This window comes from Lates calcarifer, linkage group LG24 (genome assembly GCF_001640805.2).
Source record: "Lates calcarifer isolate ASB-BC8 linkage group LG24, TLL_Latcal_v3, whole genome shotgun sequence".
NCBI lineage: Eukaryota > Metazoa > Chordata > Actinopteri > Centropomidae > Lates > Lates calcarifer.
The window spans coordinates 723,548-744,068 of NC_066856.1; the positions used below are offsets into that span (position 1 = coordinate 723,548).

Below are 20,521 nucleotides of genomic sequence, written 5' to 3' on the forward strand. Positions count from 1 at the left end.
ATTTTAATGAAATTAATCAGTCTAATTAGCTGCACTTAGTGTACTGTCAGTGTATCCTCAGTCTGCTGTGCAGCTGTAACATGAAGGAAAGGGTAAACAGACATTCACTGTCAGACACCTTCAACTGGTTCAACTCAGCTAATATCATAACATCAGCAGGTCATTCATTCAAATCAGAACATCTCACGTTTCTAAACCTCAAGTCTGAAAATCAAAACCAGAAATCATCATAAGTTAAACTATATATTTATACTATGCTACTTCACTTAACGTCTGATGTATTATAGTAAAACTTTCATGAGTTATGTCCTTTGGTAGAAATTAGAATAAAAATAAAAATGTCCTTGAGAGAAAAGCTGCATTGAAGCAGATATTCTCAGGTTTATTCTCAGTGAACACTGAGGGCTAATTTCACATTGTTCACCTGCTTCACACAGAGTTTCACTCTAGCTTCACTCTAGTATTTCATCTGAATTAATGATTTGAAATGTACCAACTAAACACTGTCTCTACTATCACTGTGACTGGCACCAAACTGTACAGTTGTTTTGAGAACATGGAAGAGGAGATGATTGGGATTTTTCTTTAAATCCACAAATTAAAGAGCTGGCAGACAGTGAAAATCTAATGCCTCCTTTAAATAACTTAATCATGTGGAGCACCAACCAAATGATCCAGGCCATTTAATTTTTAAACTTTTATTCACTTAAATTCTCAAGTGTTAAAGCAAGAACAAAACATTTATAATGTCCTTTGGTGGGATTTTATTACACTTTATTAATACTGTATATGTAAACTGATATTCTTTGATGCCAGCACGTTGCCAATACAAAGGAAAATCAACTGCACAACTAAAAGAAATAAGAACAAATAAAATAAGTGAATGAAAGAAACGGAGAGAAAAAGAAAAGAGAACCATAAACAGTTGCTTCTGCATTTGGATGTTTTAAATAGATACATTAAAGGTTGCCTTTTTTCAATCACAGTTCGGCAAAGATACAAAAGGACTACATGACTCTTTTTTTGTTTGCTCTGTTGAGAAAAGAACTTGCAAATACACTGATGGTTTTCTATGCACTTCTTGTCTGCTCAGGTGAAATCTATCCTCTGACCATGGTCGCAGGAGCGTGGTGGCTCTAAGATAGAAAAGAATCAGACAGATTTATTGGAGTATCTTTTTGGAAGAGAGGAAAGGAGGGAGGGAGGGGAGGGAGGGGGGTTCGTACACATGTGCATCACTAACATCGGACAAAAGAATCTTTCAACCAACAAGGGTTTACAGAGTAACGTTCACGAAAGCACAGGTCAGTGGCAGCATGGCGAGGGAGGGGGCTCAGCATGGGGGGAGAGGGAGGGAGGAGGATGAACAGGGGGGAGGATGAGATAGAGCTCTAAGGAGACACAGAAAGCTAGAGAGGGATTGACGTGGGCAAGGTTTCTGTGTCACAAAGTGGCAGTCCGGACAGATTTCCTTCTATCCACAATGCACTGACAGCAAAGAATGCGTCCTGTGTTTTCTCCTTGTTCACTTCGTCGTGTGTTGAAGTAAAATGTTTGTTTCAGAGGCCAATCTTTACCACTCAGCGGGGACAGTTTCTTTGAGATTTCTTCGGCATCAGTCCAGCCAACATTAACTCGCAGAAGCATCCCGGGGGGATCGGTGGCCGCTGTCGGCTCGTGCGAGAGCTGATTGGTTGCAGCTGTTGTTGCCGTGGCAATAAGAGAGGAAGTGAACAAGTCTGTCATCTCCAGTTATCCCTTCTCAAACTGGAAGGAGCTCAAGTACCTGGTATGGCTTAGAGGGGGAGGGAGGCTTACTGTTCTTTGCTCATTTTACTCTTGTTAGGCAAACGCTCAGTTTCTCTGTATTTTTTCATAATATCTGGCATTTTTAGACGTATATGTTTGTTCATCTCTATATATTCTTTGAAATTAAATGAAAAGTTTTTGACTCTTCTGTCTGGCACATTCCCATTTTGTCAGCGCGAGTATCCATTGAGTCTGGCGGCGGAGAAGCTCAGAACAGTACAGTCCAGAAAGCTCATGGTTGCTCTTGTTTAATGGTTGTTGATTATTTGAAAGGGGGGTGGGGTTGGATGGGTTAACGTGGAGGGGTTGGGGAGTTTATCACTCCCACCAGGTCATGGCTCTCTTCAGAGCACGGCGGGCCAGCAGGAGGCCTCTCTCAGCAGCGCTGAGCCCAGCAGCAGCAGCAGCAGCAGCAGCCTGAGGGAGGATGGAGGCGTCAGGGAGGCCTGGCCCGAATCTGCACCTCCGCAGCCCCCCAGCTCCGACTCGCAGCGGGGCTTCTCACACAGCAGGCCCGTGTAGGCTGAGGGACAGTTGCAGCGGACTGTTGTTGACACACACCCCATCATTTTGGCAGCGCAGGAGTTCGTTGTCACAGACCCGGGCTGCGGTGGGAGTAATGTAGAGACAGGAGAGACGGGTGAGCATCAGACAGACAGGAGAGATCAGGGGTGACACTTTACTTGATGGTTACTGTGCATCAACAGGATCAGATTAAAGTCATATGATCACTGTGGAGAAACTGAGAAATATCTCATGCTCTGATTCGAAACTTCAAGTAAAGCGTTACCACATTTTATTCTCTGTTAAAGGAACAGTTCAACATCCTGGGAAATACACTTCTTCACCAAATTCCAGGTAGCTAGCTTAGCACACAGTCTGAAAACGAGGGAAACAGTGCACCTGGCTCACTGATTAACACAATATATTTCATTTGTTTAATCCTTGTGAGTTGTTTCATTAACTTTGGTTTTGTAGAGATTAAATAGATAATACATAATATAATAAGGAGATGATGTGTTAGTCAATGAGCATTAGAGGTGCTGTTTTTTTTTATATCTTTGCACAGAGCTGGGCAGCAGTTTCCTCCTGTTTCCAGTCTTTGTGCTAATCTATGCTAATTGTCTGCTGGTGTACTGTACATTATGTGAGAGTGGTGTCAATCAGCATATTTCTCAAAATGTCAGCTATTCTTTTAACATTTTATGATGCAAAATACTGGATTTACAAAAAGGTTTTGATACATATAGTAGTATGTAACATATTCCATTTATTTTAAGACAAAAGATAAACTGCATTTAATAATTACAGCTGGTAAAATCAGGTTAGTGATGTTAGTGTAAATATAAAAGCATTTCATTTTCCCAGGGATTGTCTCAACTCTCTGCAAAGACAACTCATTCCTCCAGAATAATGACAAGATAATTACATGAAAATTTCACACACTGTGGTTTAAAAGGGGTTTTCTATCACACCTGGTATTCTAGTCTAAGGTTGTGACAAGCTGTCTATATTTCAAACATCCCATAATAATTTACTTGAACCTTTCTAGTATTTTTATAGTGAGCAGATTTTCCCTTGTTCTTTTTTTAAAATGTAACGTCTATAGAATTTCACATCCACCATCTAACAGTTCGACATGTAACTGAACATTATAGCACCTGACATTTAACCATGACAAAAGTGATGATTTTTTTTTCCGATACAGACTAAAAATATACACATCATCATCTGATAGTCTGAAAATACAACATAATTCTCTAACAAAACCAAAACCCCCTCTGTACAGATACCTGACGACAGAACAGTTTCACCTCATCTTTTTCATGTAAATGTAAAGTCATCATTCTGCCTGTACTCTGAGTAGATTTCCTTTGAATAATTTCCACCTCTGTAATAAGAACACAGATCAGATCAGTTCTGTTTCTCGACAGAAACCTACAGTTTCCTCAGAGCCTGTGAGGCTTTCCCCCCAAACAGCAGTGACTTTAGACAAACTGAACGTCAGGTGAAAATTGGTGTATATTTAGAGCTGGGACACCGAGGCCACTCTATTCCCAGCGGAGGCAAGCTGTCAAGCAAGCTGGAGGCAAACAAAGCAGCGGCGCACAAACTAATAAACCAACAGAGACAAATAAACAGTGATAAACACAGGGGCCACTTCTGCCCATTTCAGTCCTTTATGGGAGTGGAAAACAATGTGGTGAGCAATCTATGAACTCTATGGGACATAAATATCACAATAACAAATATCAGGCCTCTCTCTTAATACTCCGAATTGGAAGCATGCTGTCTCGCAGGAATAGCCAAATAGGGCGTTGATGGGAGGCTTGTTAAGAAACATTGACTCTGCGAATCCTATTTGTGCCACGTCTGTTTTGTTGGAGAAAAGGGAGATGCAGTTCAGCTCACTAAGTTCTGCTTCAGGCCACAGCTAACCAATTACCATGCACAACTGGATCCAAATGAGACATCTGAACTCTATCTTTGTCTTTTTTTTTTTTCCAGCTGACAGATCAATTTCATGACCAAGTCAGCCACTCAGCACAAACTAAACTAAAGACTCAATAAACCAAATTTCAACAGCTCCTTTCTTTGCAGAGCCTAAACTTAAAAATGTCTCCTCCAAGATGAAGGAAGGAAGAACAATCAAGTGTATTAATTAAAGAATCATGTTTTTCCCCAGGAGGCCTTGATATGATCAGAGACTCCTTTAATTAGTCAGTGACCTTTCATCTCGTCCATCTTATCCCTCCTCTGCCTTTATGATAAAATACTAACTTGTTGTGCTTTTCTCAGGATAATCAAAGTGGTTTGCCTTCCTTCTGTGCTCAAACTTTATCATGAAAAATCCTCGAAATGATGTGGAAGACATCATTGTGTGTGCACACCTCTTCAAAGTAAAAGCAGCCCAAGGTCAACCGTGTGCAACAGGCTGGAGCACGGGAGACACGGAGGCTGTGACAGTTTGATAAGAGATAGAAAATGACGGCAGCCTTCTACTGCACCTCAGAATAAAGGAGGTGTGACTCAGAAAGAGTCGTCTGACTGCACTATGTTTGATTTCCACCATACTCAGGGTGGTATTTCCAACAACCACAGCTGTGAATGGTAGGTAGCTTCAGCGGCATGGATGTCCTCCAGAAAGTAGGCTGAGCCCAAACACAGCAACATGTTAAATGGCTTATTTCTTCTACAGCCTGGACAGATGGGGGTATTTTTAAAGGCAGGGGTCAGTTTCCAATAAACTGATGTGTATCATGTTTACACACAGATATTTCATTTTAAGGTGAACCATGTTTTTAAAAATGAATCCAACACTGCACAGCACGCTGAGCAGACTTCAAAGGAGAGTTGAGGTAATGGCCGAGCCCCGCAGGCAGAGCGCCTCATTGGCTGCTCAAACACAGGTATTGATTATTTAAAAAAAAAGCATCAATAACAAGGTGTTGGGTCAGTAAGAACTGTGGCACTTTGAAGGGATGAGCCAAACCTGTGGGCACGTAAAGTAAGAGCATAGGGTATTATGGGTAATGATCTGATCCTTGTTCTATTTGTGTGGATTGAAAGTGTAATAGTTATACTAACTTTAAATATGAGTGAAGATTTGTGTTGAAAGCCTGAATTATTGTGGGAGCTCTGCACCTTTGTCTCCTTCAGTCCCTCACATTAACCATTTCTGTACAGATAAACAGAACCAGCACAGGCAATAAATGAGGAAATGAAGATTTGTTGCGTTTGCTTTTGATATGAGTGATAATATTTAGAGAGGGGGACTGATGAACTAGGTGTGCCTGTCTGGGACTGCGACATGTTTGATGAGAGATCTGAATTTTAATTGCGTTCGTCAGTCTGCATGCAGATAGAGTCTGGTCCACACACATAAATACTGCAGCAGCGGGGGACACCAGCGAAGGTCAAGACTACAAAGTTTTCAAACTCTTTCAGCCGTGGAATAACTCTGCAGTAGTAATTCCCTGGACAGGAATTATTTCAGGTTGTTTGCCATTTTAAACTTTTTGTGGAAAACATTTTGCGTGAAACTGAAACAGTTACTCTGGGTCCACTTATTAAGTTTCCTGTGGAAAACTGACTGTTTAAGTTACTGCCAGAGCACCAGAGATTTTCACAGCAAAAATAATCAACAAATGGAGTCCACAGTAGAGGCAAACATACTAATTTCTCCACTGTAGCCTCAGTAGACCAGAATGCATTGCAGTCAGGGCTTCCATCTTTGCTGCCTGTCCAGAGTCCTGTACACCAGACACCAAGGCTGCTGGTCGAATAGTCAAAATAATCTTCTTTCCCTAACCAAATACACACTTTCCTCTTATGGGAGCTTTGACCTTTTCCATACATTTGTTAAGTGGAGAAAATGATTTTTTTTTAGAGGGGGAAAGATTTTAAGAAGTTTCTGATCGTGTCATCAAACATAAAACAGGAGCTCTGTTGTGTCTACATGTACATGGATCTGCTGCTGTGAAACTACAACGGTGTCGTCGCTTTAAATGTTGCTGCTGCTGCAAGGAATCATGGGACATCATTCTCTCCTTTCCTTTGGTAAAGGAAGGTCCAGTGTCTCCTCTGCTGAAGGAGATAAGATAGGAAGCACTGAAGCTCCTTTCCTTAACATCTAGAGAACTGGACCAGCTCTGATCATAGCTGATACTTCAGGGTCATTTACCTCATTTAGGAACCTTCCATAAGCAAAAAGGACCATTGGATCACAGCCCTCATATAACACCACTCTATTCTCACATGTGCAGCACAGAGAACTCTATTGTTCAGGTGTTGTTTAATGGCATCCTGGGAAACACACTGATATGATGATAAACTGATATGAAAGTAGATTCAGAAAAAAGTGGCTTAAACAACATCTTCAGTACAGAAGAACTTGAGCAGCTCAAGGTAGATTTTTAAATTGTGCAGTACTAAACCTCTTCAGATCCGACTGCATGAGGAGGAAGAGTCTGACTCAGAGACAAACAAATACTTCACACATTAATGTTTGTTTGATTTTTTAATCACTGCTTCATAACTAATCTGACAAATAAAAATCACTGATCCATTAGGTTCTGCCTCTCTCTGTATGTGACTTCCCATCTGTTTGACTTGGCCTGCAAGAAAACTTGTTTTTTCACTTGTAAACATCTAATTACTGCTGTCGTCCAGGTCAGTATTCACAGTATTTCACATGGTGATGCCTCATGATTTATATGTACAATTATCATAAGGTACACCTTATCACACCTGCCTGTTGTGTAGAAACACATTCACATGATGACAGTATGTATTCACACTATACACACTGAATATATTTGTTAAAAACAGTGCATTTTAATGAATATCCCTCTCTATCAGGAACTATGAAAATAAAGTGATTATTCATTTTACACTGAATTTAAATCATAATGCATCTGACTTAACAGCACTTTTTATTTACACACTGCAGACTGACAAAGGCAAAACACTTAGATATTTACATATCTACAGTATATAATGGTATTAATTAAAATAACAATGTGTTGTTAAGCTGCTGAAATCAAACATCACAGTCCTCAGGCCTGTACTATGAAGCAAGTTCAACATACCCAAGATATCTTATTGTTATCTGGCTTCAGTAAACCTAACAACCACAGTCTGGTTAAGCGGCCTTACAACGCTGGTTATCAACTCATTAAGTCAACCCATGATTTCCTGAAATTTCTTGTGAAAGAGGCGGAGCTATTAGTTGAAAGCAGCGTTGTCAGAACCATGAGTAAGGCACCTAATATTATGTGATAACTAACACTGATAGCTGTATGTCGTTTCGGTTCTAGCAACATCCAGAAAAGACATTTAACAAGGGTGAAATGTGAACGATATAATCACATGACTAGAATACAAACACTAGAAATAATTTCCAATTATCAAAGTCAGGCTGAAAATTTATTGGAAAATAAGTGTATAAATGATTTTTTTTTACTGAGTGAATGTTTTTGCTCTTTAGTGAATTTCCTGTGCGGATTAATAAAATATCTATCTTTAGTCTGATGGTGATTTATACTGAGTTACTCTGAATATGTGATGCGGATAAAAAGCGACAGTAATGTCAGACTGTTTCTGAGGAGAGAGTTAATGTCTGAGGTCGATCTGACTGATATGTTCATTTATAGTCATCAGGAAATATTCAACAGTGTGAGGATAAAAGCATCTTTGCGCTATCAAAATGAAGATGTAATGTAACAGTCCACAAACTATAAAAATATTTATTGATCTTTATTATTTGTCACTTTATTGTAAACTCTATCCCTGTCAGGATCCTGTAGAAATGATGATGCTAGTTTTCCAGTCATCCGATTGGTCAGTAGTTGACAGGTTTTGATCTGATGTGCTGAAGTTAACCTGCCCAGAGCAGATTAGCTGTTCAGCATAAGTTACCATGGGGATTTATCCCACTAAGAAGTGAACCACTGACAAACTGAGTTACCTTGCTAACAGCAAATCCTGCTTTCAATTTCGATTATTTTGATTATTAATGTTCACATTAATGTTGTAATTCTCTCGTTGATAAAGCATTTTTCTCTCAAAACTCCCTTGTCTAGACAAAACACACTAAGTTGAGTGGTTGCAATGCATTGTGGTCTGCTGAGTCTCCGGTCTCTTTGTTTCTATGTGATGGATTTCTCTGTGTTTTGTTGAATATCAACAGCTCCTGCAGCAAGTTTGGAAAACTACCCATTTACCAAGTTGTTCAACATTATATTGATTATACCTGTATACTGATTTTTTTGTCCAATGTGGTATGAGAGCTTGTGCTGTCTGTTTGGAACCTTTAAAGCCTGTGCACAGTGGTGTTCTGTCTGAAAAACTCTCACATCCAAATGGTTCAGCTCTTTTTATTAACAGATTTATTGTAAGAACAGTCTGTGTAGTGGTGGATATTGCCCAGTTATCTGACGAAATATGCACCAAACAACAAAACTGGCTCTGTAATTACACCAATTTGTTGTTATTTTTAAAAGTTGAGTTCTACTTTAGTGTAGATGTTTGACATAGAGAAATTCTCAAGCTGCATTACAGTAGCCCTTCCTTTTCTCAGTAATCATACAATAAACTGCTGCAGGTTTAAATCATTGTACTTAAAAGATAACAGCATCCATTGTGCCCATGGCCAAGTGCTTCCTCTTGCTCGTGTTCCTCCTGATATATTTATAAATAAATGGGTAATTTTCCTCCAGTAGAGATGGCCTCATATTATTGTGAATAAATCAGTAAAAAGGGAAGCTATCATTTATCTTTTCTGAAGGTTTATGTTGTGCAGTTATTGTGCTGTGTCTGAGCTGAGTGTTTTGAAGTGACTGATCTTATTTGGAGGCGGCACATTGGTGCAATGATTAACACTGTCGCCTTACAGCAAGAAGGTTGAGTGGAGTTTACACGTTCACCCTGTGCTTCTGGGTGCTCCGGCTTCCTCCCACCATCCAAAGACATGCAGGTTAAGTTAACTGGTGACTCTAAATTGCCCGTAGGTGTGAATGTGAGTGTGAATGGTTGTTTGTCTATACATGCTGGCCCTGCAATGGACCTCTCACCCAATGTCAGCTGGGATAGGCTCCAGCCCCCTTGTGATCCTTAATGGATAAGCGGTATAGATAATGAATGGATGGATAAATGCTCTTATTTGGAGACTTCTGATTAGACATGAAAATATTTTAGACCAAATATTAGGATGAATACTTCATAGGAAGCAAACAAAACTTTTCACCAGTTGCTGACAGTCTTCATAATAATATTTCACACTGGTTATCACCTCACATCCACAGGAGGACACAAATGAATCTCTCAACATCATGCCACTGTACAGTGTTGGGTGCTGTATTTAGGATGCCTTTGTTACTCAGGACAGAGATTAATGTTGAGCTACAGGAGGCAGGCAAATAGATGTCACCACCTTGTGGAAAAGGTCTATAAATCTGAAGTAACCTAATCACAGTTACCAACAGAGATGGGTCATGGTTGGTCAAATACCAATTAGCAGCAATTATCAGCTGCTCTGACAATAACTAATAGTCTCAAGACAAGTAAGAGAGCTCAGTAATTTGTACCTAAACCGCTCACGCATTAGTCAGAAATACGTGTTGGTTTTATATCTGTAAAGTTCACAGAGTTCTTTCTCTAACTTGTCAAAGAGAAGTAAACACCTCATCATGAGGTGTGCACTTTATTTTGTCTACCTCCTGTAGGTTTGTCACTGAAGTTTGACTTGAAGGAAACAATGAAAAATTGGTGACATTTGAAAAAAAATGACTATGCGGGCCATGCATTGCAAAATGACCAGGGGCAATATAAAAGGTAGACAGTAATAAATGGTCTGGAACTCAGAATGACCTGCAATCCCCTTTGAAAAATGTTGGTTTTGGATGACATTGTCCTGTTGCGGACTACCAGGGGGGTTGGGGTGGGGGTGGGGGTGATGGCTACTCAAACAGATCACAGGCAGCCTGTCCAGCAGTCAATATTGACTCAGCTGTTGTGTTGTTGATGTGCTACATGGCTGGATAACTGAGTTACTGAGCAGCATGCTTCCCTGCCATGCCATTGCTTTCCCTCTACTTGAGCCATACAGTATGAGGCACCTGCTGACGTTACATTGTTAACGCAGCTGCAGCAAGTGTGAAAAGCAGGTTCGGTTAGTGAATCAAACGACTTAGTATATTGGGTTAGCTCATGTTGTGGGTTAGGTCTGCATTTGTCCTGCGCATGTGCAGCACACACCAAACCAGCCAAAGCTCAGGAATCACAGAGAAAGAGAAGAGGAAGGAGTCAGAGAGCAGAGAGACAGAGCTGAGGGGGAGGAAGACAGTCAGGAGCTGCGTGGGGAGGGTTGTAGTTCTACTTACATTTGCAGCCATCGTCCCACAAATAGCCGGGTAGACACTCCTGACACTTGGGCCCTGTAGTGCCCTCCTTACATATACAAAATCCTGTGCCATTACAGCGATCACTGACTGAGCCAAAGGGATTACAATTACACTCTGGAAAAACAAGACACACACACACACACAGGCTGGAGACAGGGTGGTGCTTTGACTTCCCGTCGCATGTTTTCACAGTGTGGACCACAGCCCTCGAGTTCAACTGGAAGCTCAACAAGGCGCTTTATTAGTTTTAACTGGTAAAAAATATGAATAGATTTAAAGACTCATACAGAAAAAATGCTACCATTTCAACTGTAATGGAGACAGAATGAGAAAGAATGAAGTTGACTCTAGATGCATGAACACATTGTTACATCATTACAGCATATTTGTAATTATTATAGAATTAATTTTAATGTTATATAGGTTCATAACGTGCAATGAGCAAATATGCAAAGCATTATCAGTAGCTTTGATTTACGATGGACATAATGAGCTAATCTGCACATGCTGTTCTAAAATCTGATTCATTCACACAGATAGATAGAGGAGGATGGAGAGAAGAGACAGGAAATGTGATGAGCACATATTACATGGATAATGGCAAATGAAACAAAGACAAAGAGTGGATGTGAAAGGTTTTAGAGTAATGAGAGAGCAATACATTGAAATGGGCATTGTCGTAATATGTTCTTTAATTCTCTCTAATTTTCTGATGGATGTACTTAATGTTATCCTTCTTAGTGAAATTCTTGTCTAAGAATTTTATATAACCTTCAAATGCCTCCTCACTACTAACAGAAGAGAACGGTCCTCAGCTGTGATTAGTTTGGAATATCCTTTAAAAACCTACTCTTAAAAAAAAAAAGAAAAAAAAAAAACACCTGTCAAGTCTCTAGTGTCCTACGCTCAACTGACCTTCCAGCTTTCCACAGCAACTGGAGCACTCTGCAGTCAAAGTGACACCTATTTTGACAGTCTCTGACCATCACATTGCACCTTCTGTGGCAGTGCTGGCTGCACGTGGCTGCACCCGAGTGACATCCGGGGGTCAGGCAAGAGGAGAGAGGAGATGGCAAGTGACAAACGGGGGGGTCAGCACGAGAGAGGCAGGGTGACAGTGGGTCTGGCACGAGGTAGCGCCTGGGTGACTCTTAACGCCTTGTGACGGGTTTCAGCTGCTACTCCTGAGGCCATCTCATGTATATGACATATGCACTTGCGTGGCACCTCCGACTGGCGGTGTGACTTCCCTGCCACATTTCTCTCAGAACTCTTGTTGCCTGTCAGACAGCCCCCTCCCCTTCAGGACTCACAAATGCACCTGGCACTGAGCGCTGTGAACTCACACTCCACATGCCAGCTAAAGAATCCAATGGGGAACTGAACTAGTGCCTTAGGAGCTATGTGAAATGCAATTTCCCCACATTTTTACACATAAGAAAAACTGAGTATGGCTGTCTGTATAAAGGTCATGGACAAAATAACAGAAACACCAGATGAAAATGGCCTTTAACTTCAAACTGTCATCGCAACTACGATCACATTCACTGAACTGATTGTACTGAACCAGTTAGTGGTCTGTAATTTTTTTTGCATAAGTTCTTAGAGAAGCATAAGGTTACAAGCTGAAGAGTAAAGTCATATGTCTTGCTCACAGTATGGCATTATGGGAAAGACAGAATGTGTTGCAATGTGTTGCAGAGCCAAGCTAGCTGTTTTTCCCTGTTTCCAGTCTTTATGCTATGCTAAGCTAACAAGCTTCATATTTACCGTATATTGCACATTTCTAAAAACTAGGACCAACATCCTTTTCATATATCAGGTGTTTCCATTAGTTTGTGCACATGCTGTATTCAGATCATTCAAGCTTTAAATCAATGTCTCGTTTTATGCTCTTTAAATACAAGCTACAAACCAACTGTGATGTGCTACATCAATAAATACAAACTATGACATATGGCATCAACCCCAAATCAGTCTGCACTGTTGCTGTCTGACTGAATCTTTATGTGAGTAGTGTCCTCTATAAAACGCTCATTCTTACAAGGGAGGTTAATGAGTGACACTGTTGTGCAAAAGCAGAAGAAGCAAAAGAGGAAGATGCGGAGACCACTGAGAGACATGGAGGGACGGGGGGGGTGCACAGTTGATGAAGCAGTGGGAGGATGACATGTGACACTTTCTCCGGTGAGTCAAAGACAGGAAGTGAGGCAGGGAAAGTGACTGTGTGGAAGCAGGGTGGCAGTGACAGGGGCCGGGTGGGGGACTAACCTATGCACACATTTTCATCGTCCAGTTCTGCCGAGGCATTGCGGTAGTAGCCCAGCTTGCACAGCTGGCAGTGCTGGCCCCTAGTGTTGTGCTTACAGCTCACGCAAATGACGGTGTTTAGCAGCTCGATGTAGCTGCATCGGTTGGAGTGGCCGAAGCATTCGCAGTCTTGCAAAGAGAGAGGAATTGTAAAGGGAAGAGAACAGAGAGAAAGAAAAAGAGAGAGAGAGAGACGCGGTAGGGAGTGTAGAAACTGTTGCTGTTGCTGCGAGTGCTACGGCGGTGGGGTTAGCAAGAAGTTGAGCGAGGCACCATGGCATGCGAGGTTAAAAATGGAGACTGCGCTGTGAGGGAGGAGAGGGAGATGTTGGGGGAATGATGAGAGGAAGGGTTGCCATGATTAGTCTGGCATGGGCACAGCCAGAGTTAGAAAAAGACATCACATAAAAAAGCAGAGCGTTAGTAGGACTCAGAGAAGTCACATCACTTCAAGCACACCACAACACGAGACGAGGAAGATTCTGAAATGATGGCACAGAGACACGGTCACGTCAGGAACACCACACAGCGTAAGGCGGGTCAAACCATGAATGAGATGGATCCTTCAACCCAGGGAATGGTGTGGGGGAACTCTGAATTTTTTTGTGTAATTGAGCTCTGAAATGTCATGGCATATCTGGTTTGAATTGACGAGAGAGAGGATGAGATGAAACTTTTAATGCTGCATCATGTCACAAATCTGTGTAAAAGAAATATCTGATACATTTCTAGTCTGAGAAAACTTCACCTCATCCAATAAACACGTCTAAAATATGTAGTTGTTTTTAAAGGCCTGTTGCAACCCAACTTCTTCGGACAGCAATCAGCGAGTCAAGAGAGCGTATGGTGAGCTGCAGTGGGGAGAGTCATTGCCTGCTACAGCAGTGTTATGTCATGCTAAATTAGAAATATGGAGTTGTAGCTGGACTGAAAATCCTTGTGCTACAGTCTGTGGTAGTCACTGGCAGCCCTGCCCTGAGGGGTGCAGGATGGGAGGGGGCAGCCCCAGCTCAGCTCTCTCTGAGCTGATCTGTCTGCCATGCTGAGTGACCACTGACACCATGTGTTACAGCGCGGACAGATGTGACCCTTAAGCCTCACTGACAGCCGCTTGGACAGAAAGCCCACTCACGGATCCAGAATAAGGGGGTTGGAGGATGGGGCTTTCATCCAAGGGATTGTGGTTATTAAGGATCTGTATTGAGGTCAGGTCTCTCTGTCTGGCCACTAACAACCCAACAAGGCTTGGAAATGAAGGAGCAGCAAGTCTAGTCCACTCTACCTCTCACCTAGAGTCTTGCCCAAGTGTAAGCTATCTGCATTAGATACCTCACTCACACAGACATACTCTCACAAGACAAATAATCTCTCCTTTCCAGAAATAGGCTAAGGTCATAAATCATGCACGCATGGGGAATAAAAAGTCTTGAGTCTTGGAAACACATTCCCCAGAAATAGTTGTAGGCTCAAACACCCACTTTATTTGCACTGAAAAAGATATGATTCCAAGGGACTTTTATCGTGTTTAGAAATGATTCCATAGACGAATGGATCCTCTACAGTGAGAAGCATCAGTCCAGCACTGAATGGTCTTGCATGGGGTCAGTGCTGCAGGGCTGGGGGGCTTAAACAGCAGACACATCAATTCATACAGTGAGAGGGTTTGGAGGGGTCATCTTGGGGGGGGGGCAATGTATTCAATGAATTCCAGAGCTCCTACCTCGCTTGCTGTTTGCAACGTGGACAGAAGGGGCAGTGGACAATGCAACTTGAGGAGCTACTAGACAAATTAAAAGAACAAACAAACAAAACCACAAAAAACATGATATCGCAATTAAACACAAAACATGTAATGTCAGAGAATTAAGAATATTGAGCATCATGCTTAATAATAATAAATGTAACTGTTAAAAAAAAAGAAACATACGCAATAATGATGAATGATGGCACTGGGAAATAAGGAGTGACATTGCCAAGCGAAGTTGGCTGCATGAGGCAGCATCTGTTACAAATGCCTTAGATGCCGAACAATTCAAATATTATGGTTCCTCTTTTATGCTTCATTTCATTAACAAGTGCTTTGTATAATTCAAAAGCCTCTGCATGTGTTTCCCCAGACAGAAACTGTCCCCTGACAAACTAATCTCCACCTCGGTGGAGGCTAGCCAACAATTTTCACCCTATAAATTTGTGCACAGGAGCATGGGTAAGGAAACCGGCCCGCAGCGAACACATCAATCCCTCAATTCCTTTCCGGTCATAAAACAAACAGTGGGGAAAAGAAATAATAGGCTCAGCCTCTGCCATTGTGCTGGGTGACATAAGCCCCTGACACATACACTATGTGCGCTTGGCTGCAGTCATGGAAACACAGAGCCGAGTGGTTGTGTGCTAGTTGTTTGCGAGGTGGCTGCACTTCACATCTACAAGATGGATTAAGCTAACCTAACATCAATCTGCATAAAACCACAGTGAAACCTCTCCTGCTTTTCTTCCTGATGTGCTCAGATGGGTCTGAGAATCTATGGAAGCACTGCACCTAATTAAAATCAAGTGTGTATGCAGAAATGTACAGTGCACACTGAGTGTTTGAGAAGATAATGCACGGCACTGCAGCGTGGCAATATGACTACACAAACCTCCACTTAAGGAGCCAGAACCCTTTATCATGAGCTACACAAGCAGGTTTGTCAGGAAAATAGGGGGAAGATTCTACCCACAAATACTCTTAGGTACCAGAGAGGATTTTTTTTTTTTTTTTTGCTATATAAACACCACGAGGTAAATGAATCTGTAAAAAAACATAGTTGTTGCATAATCTTAGATGCCTACCTTCTTTTCGGTTAGCGACACCTAGGGATGACACATTCGGCCGAACTGCGTGCAATTGAAAGAAACCAGGAGTTATTCATGTGCACTTGTGTGATGCACTTTACAGTCTACGGGGGGGGGCAGGGGGGACTACGTGATAGTGGACACACACAACTGGAGACACGAACATGTCCAGTATGACTCAAATCAGTAAATCAGGAAACAGCAAATACAATGGGGCAGGGCTGACATGGACGAGCAGAGAGAATGCATCCAAAGACCCATTAACAGGACATTGGAGAGACGTTGTATGTAATTTGTGTGACTTCCATGGGATTTGCTGTGTATGTGAATGTTTATGGCAATGACAATGATGAGTGAAAAACTGAAGAAAAAAAAGATAAAACCCTGTTAAACTTAGTATTTAAGTCATGATTTATGCAAGCGAGTCTAAACTACGTATAGCAAATTAAGATGTTAGGGGGTATTTTGTTTAATTCATCACATCAACTATGTAATCAATATCTAATTACAGTGTATTTCTGGTGGAGGAATAACAATGAATAAATAATGGCAGGTGTTAGGACTTGGAATGACGGACTACTGTGGGTAGCATAACCTCATAATTACATACAAGTCGGTATTTCCGTGTCAGGGAAATACTCTGCGGTTGGAAATGGAGAGGACTCAAGCAAAGGCAGGAATACGGATAAGTTTCTTCATCGTGCCCCTTCATCTCTTCACTTGATCTTTCTGTCCTTTTGCTATTGACTCCATGAATCATGCAATCTTGGGTAATTAACATCCAGTGGTGTCTTGGCAAGAAGCCTGTTAGTCTGAATATGACTGCTACTGTTCATAAGGCTGAATCATTTTAATGCCTTTCACACATGGAAAAACTGTTTCAAACCTTTTTTTTTCTGCACTGGAGTTTAATAATACATTAGCTTTGAGCCTGGCATGTCTACACTCTGTGACTATCTCTTTTAAACCCACCAAACATTGCCAGTCATTGATTTGAAAACTGCTTGAACAAAACATGATCATGCTCTATCTCCTGTCTCATCCTTTTCTTTCATTTTTTTATCTCCCCAAAAAATGTTCCACAGTTGATCCTGCTCGGGGATCCTGGCATCGGTGACGACTGTGACACCTCTGGTGGGTTAAAGTCACCTGAGTCACATGATGAGAGGCTCTTTGAAAGTGACAGATTAACAAATAAAGAGCTTGAGAAAGAAAGGGCACACCACATCAGCGCTCACACTCAGAGCTTACAGCTTCACAATGGTGAGGTGTTTTCTTCTTTATCTCTTTGTATGTCTTCTGTTGTGTATTTAGTGCTCAAAAACAAAACTGATGAACAGCTAATCTGTGACAACAACACGTCTGCAGTATCTGATAAAACCCAAAACACACATGAGCAAACTGCACTGTCCGGATCTATAAAGTCTAAATGGTAAAGTGAGTTCATTTTTAATTATTTTGTGTTGGCAATTGATTGGCTGTAATACACATCTGGGTTCCATTAATTATTTTGTTACGGGGAATATTCAGGTAAGGCGAGCTAAATGAGTGGTGACGGATTTTAATCAATGCCATACCAATAATGAAATGCAATCTTGCAGAGCCAGAATTGTTTTTTAAAATATTAATTTCACTTTAATGGTCTGCATTAGGCAATTCTGCCTGGCTTAATAAACTTGAAATAGAATTGAGAAAAGTCAATAAGGAATTCAATTACCTTCAACAACAACATGAAAAGTGCATTGCTTTTCTTTTTTGTTCACAATAGCGTTGCTTCTCTTCCGTTTAACAACCTCAAGGACATCCTAACCTTCTTTTTGTCCACTTTATTCTTACGTTTTAATAAGGCAGACATAAACCTGGTCTGTGTTTGCACGGTAAACAGCCTCATCCTCTTCAGTGAGTCTTAAAAAAACAGTCAGTGTTTAGTTTTTAGAGGCTGCTGTGACAAGACAGCCACTCGTGAGAACTCTTAAATCCCTGTGGGCCAATCTGGATGGGAAGTGAAGACTTTGGTTTGTCAGAGTGTCCTTTCTACACCGCCCACCCCCCACCCAAAACACACACACTCACGCACACAACCGCACACTTATCAGCATGCACACTCTCCCGGTAAAGGATTTGAGGACAGCCATTGGACATGGTCTGGCCTGGCATTTGGATGGGACAGAGAGGACTGATGTGAATATGTATACAGAGTGAGGATGAGGAGCGTGCACACATACTGAGCTGTAGGCAGGCCATGCATGGGGAGAGGGGGAGCATAATGTCTAAGGTGTGAGCAAGCAGTGGGTGATTAGCAGGGGGAGGACGGCGGTGGCTTTGTCCTCTTGGCCACATGTCCATTTCTGATTCATGAAATAGCATCAGACTTTACAACCAGTGTTCACTTCCTGTGTAAGCCACCACTCTAAAACCTGATTAAAAGCCACCTGGGAACAATCTGTTCCCACCCGACATCTCTCACAGCACGTTTTGGGAAACTTGCCCAGCCGTCATCTCAGTCCTTAACTGATGAAAACAAGACAAGTATGCGTGGGATTTGCATGTGTCCCTTGGGTAAACTTGACAAGGGCAACACCTGAACAGAAACTGGAGGATGCTAAGAAAATATGAATATTTTCTAAACAATGCTAGTATCTTACTTTCACATAGGAGTTTGACATTTAGAGAAATAAGCTTGTTCCCTTTTTTTAGTCAGAGTTAGATGAGAGCATCAATACCACGCTCATATCTATGAAACCAGGAGACAAACACATGTAACAGGAGGAACAGATAGCTTCTCTCTCTCTTTTTTGTAAAAAAAAAAAAGATAAAATGTGTAAATTAGCGAATATTTATTTATTTATTCAATCGTCTGAACAGAGGCTAGCTGTTTCCCTCTGCTTCTAGTGTTTATGCTAAGCTAAGCTAACAGTCTCCTGGTTTCAGAGAGTGGGATCAGTCCTTTCGTCTAACTCTCAGCAAGAATTATCATATTGAACCAGATAGATAAATAGTAATTAACTTGAAATTCTATGGACCATGCCATGACTCATTCCAATGTATGCTAAAGTGTTAGCATGGAGCACCAGAGTCAACAACTGAAGCTGTGACACATAGCTCACTGCGCATGTTAAATTTATCACTGGGCAAGTTTATCAGAGACCTGCATGTCTCTTTAACCAGCCAGTCTATGTGGGTCCAGGACTGGACAGGGAAGGGGCACTTAGCTAATCAGTCAGCTGCCCTGAGAACAGAGGAGACTCTGTGAGAACAAGGCAACAAGAGAAAAGATGAAGGAGAAGTGAGTCCAGGCTGTGGATGCACTTTGACTTGTTCAATACCATCCTATGGTTCCTGCATCACACAGCCTTCCAGGCAGCAGTAACTTGAGTCATGGCACCTCTCTTCCTCCTCCTCCTCCTCCTGAGGGGCTACTGGTTGACGAAGATAATACCAGCCGAGGCGCTTGTGGCTCATATTAAAATGACCTCCTGTGACATTATACTGCCAGAGAGGTCTTGGCACTTTAATAAAATCTAGATGCCATTTATTTATAATGCATGGGAGGGAGGAAGAAAAACAAATGACATTTGGCATGCAGAGCCAGGCAAGTGTTATCTGGTTGAGCTGGGTCTGGATAAAGTAAATTAATATGCCCACATCATGACAATATGGCCCCCAGCTACTGCTTATCTTTCTCTTCCCCTCCCAAAAAAAGGTTAGTCAACAATTGTTGAGCAATCCTTCGCAGGAAGATTGGAATCAGAAATGAACGCTTGGCACCGGGTTCAGGGGATGTATGGTGGAGAGTGGCACAGTAGGCAAAGCAAAGCATCAAGCATTCATAAGTTCCTCTGTTACTGTTTACTTACTAACTGGGCCAATGTTATTAGGAATACCTGCAAGACAGGAAGAGAAAAACAACAATTAAAACATGAAACTGAGTTTAAGGTAACAACAGAAACATTTCTCAAGTGTACTGTTAATCATCATGATGAGCTGTGTACATGTAGAGTGACATGTATTCTAAGTGTCAGTGTCCACCGTGATTTGAAGGTGTTGTCTGCTGCGTGTTTAGCTTCACATGTGTTCGGTTTTCTCTGGTTCCCTCCATTATTTCTGCTTTGATGTCTCTGCTGTTAGTAGTGACACTGCTGCCCCCTCCCACAGCAGAGGGCACAAAATGCCCTAACATCACTGAAAAACTAATTCTGGCCTGACAACAGGCTCAGCGACAGTCACAGACTCTAATATTTTACTTATTTTAAAGTTGCATACTGCTTTAAGATGCTTCTCAGCACATCGGCCTTTAAAATATGCATTGCCAAAGACACATAAGGCAGAAATCTCATGCACACACACACACACACACGCACACACACATACATATCAAATGGCATCAAAGATGGCAAACTCTGCCTCTGACGCCAAACAGGGACATGTCTTATCCTGCTGCCTGCCTGTCTGTCTGTCCCTCCATCAAGCAATCCCTTGTGCCAGACAGCCACTGAGCAGATAATAGAGTCTGTCTCATCCCCATGGTGACCAGAGCTCTCCCGCACCAGGACGTTGGCTGAGGAGATTGAGACGTTCACAGGCTTCCTGTGCCAATCATTTCCCCATCTGATCCAACCACTGACATCTTGGTTTGGGTATTAATTAGGTCTGTAAATATGAAT

At 41.7% G+C, this 20,521-nt stretch overlaps 1 protein-coding gene across 1 annotated transcript in view; it reads right to left on the reverse strand.

The window, feature by feature from the left end:
- Nucleotides 1-682: 682 nt before the first annotated feature.
- The window catches only part of ntng1a (netrin g1a), a 100,649-nt gene continuing 80,810 nt past the window's right edge, over nucleotides 683-20,521 (reverse strand). The window contains 5 exon segments of the mRNA XM_018698147.2: nucleotides 683-2,354; nucleotides 2,356-2,414; nucleotides 10,692-10,826; nucleotides 12,984-13,151; nucleotides 19,715-19,741. Of these exon segments, the coding sequence (XP_018553663.1) occupies nucleotides 2,154-2,354; nucleotides 2,356-2,414; nucleotides 10,692-10,826; nucleotides 12,984-13,151; nucleotides 19,715-19,741 (590 nt within the window). The 3' untranslated portion in view covers nucleotides 683-2,153.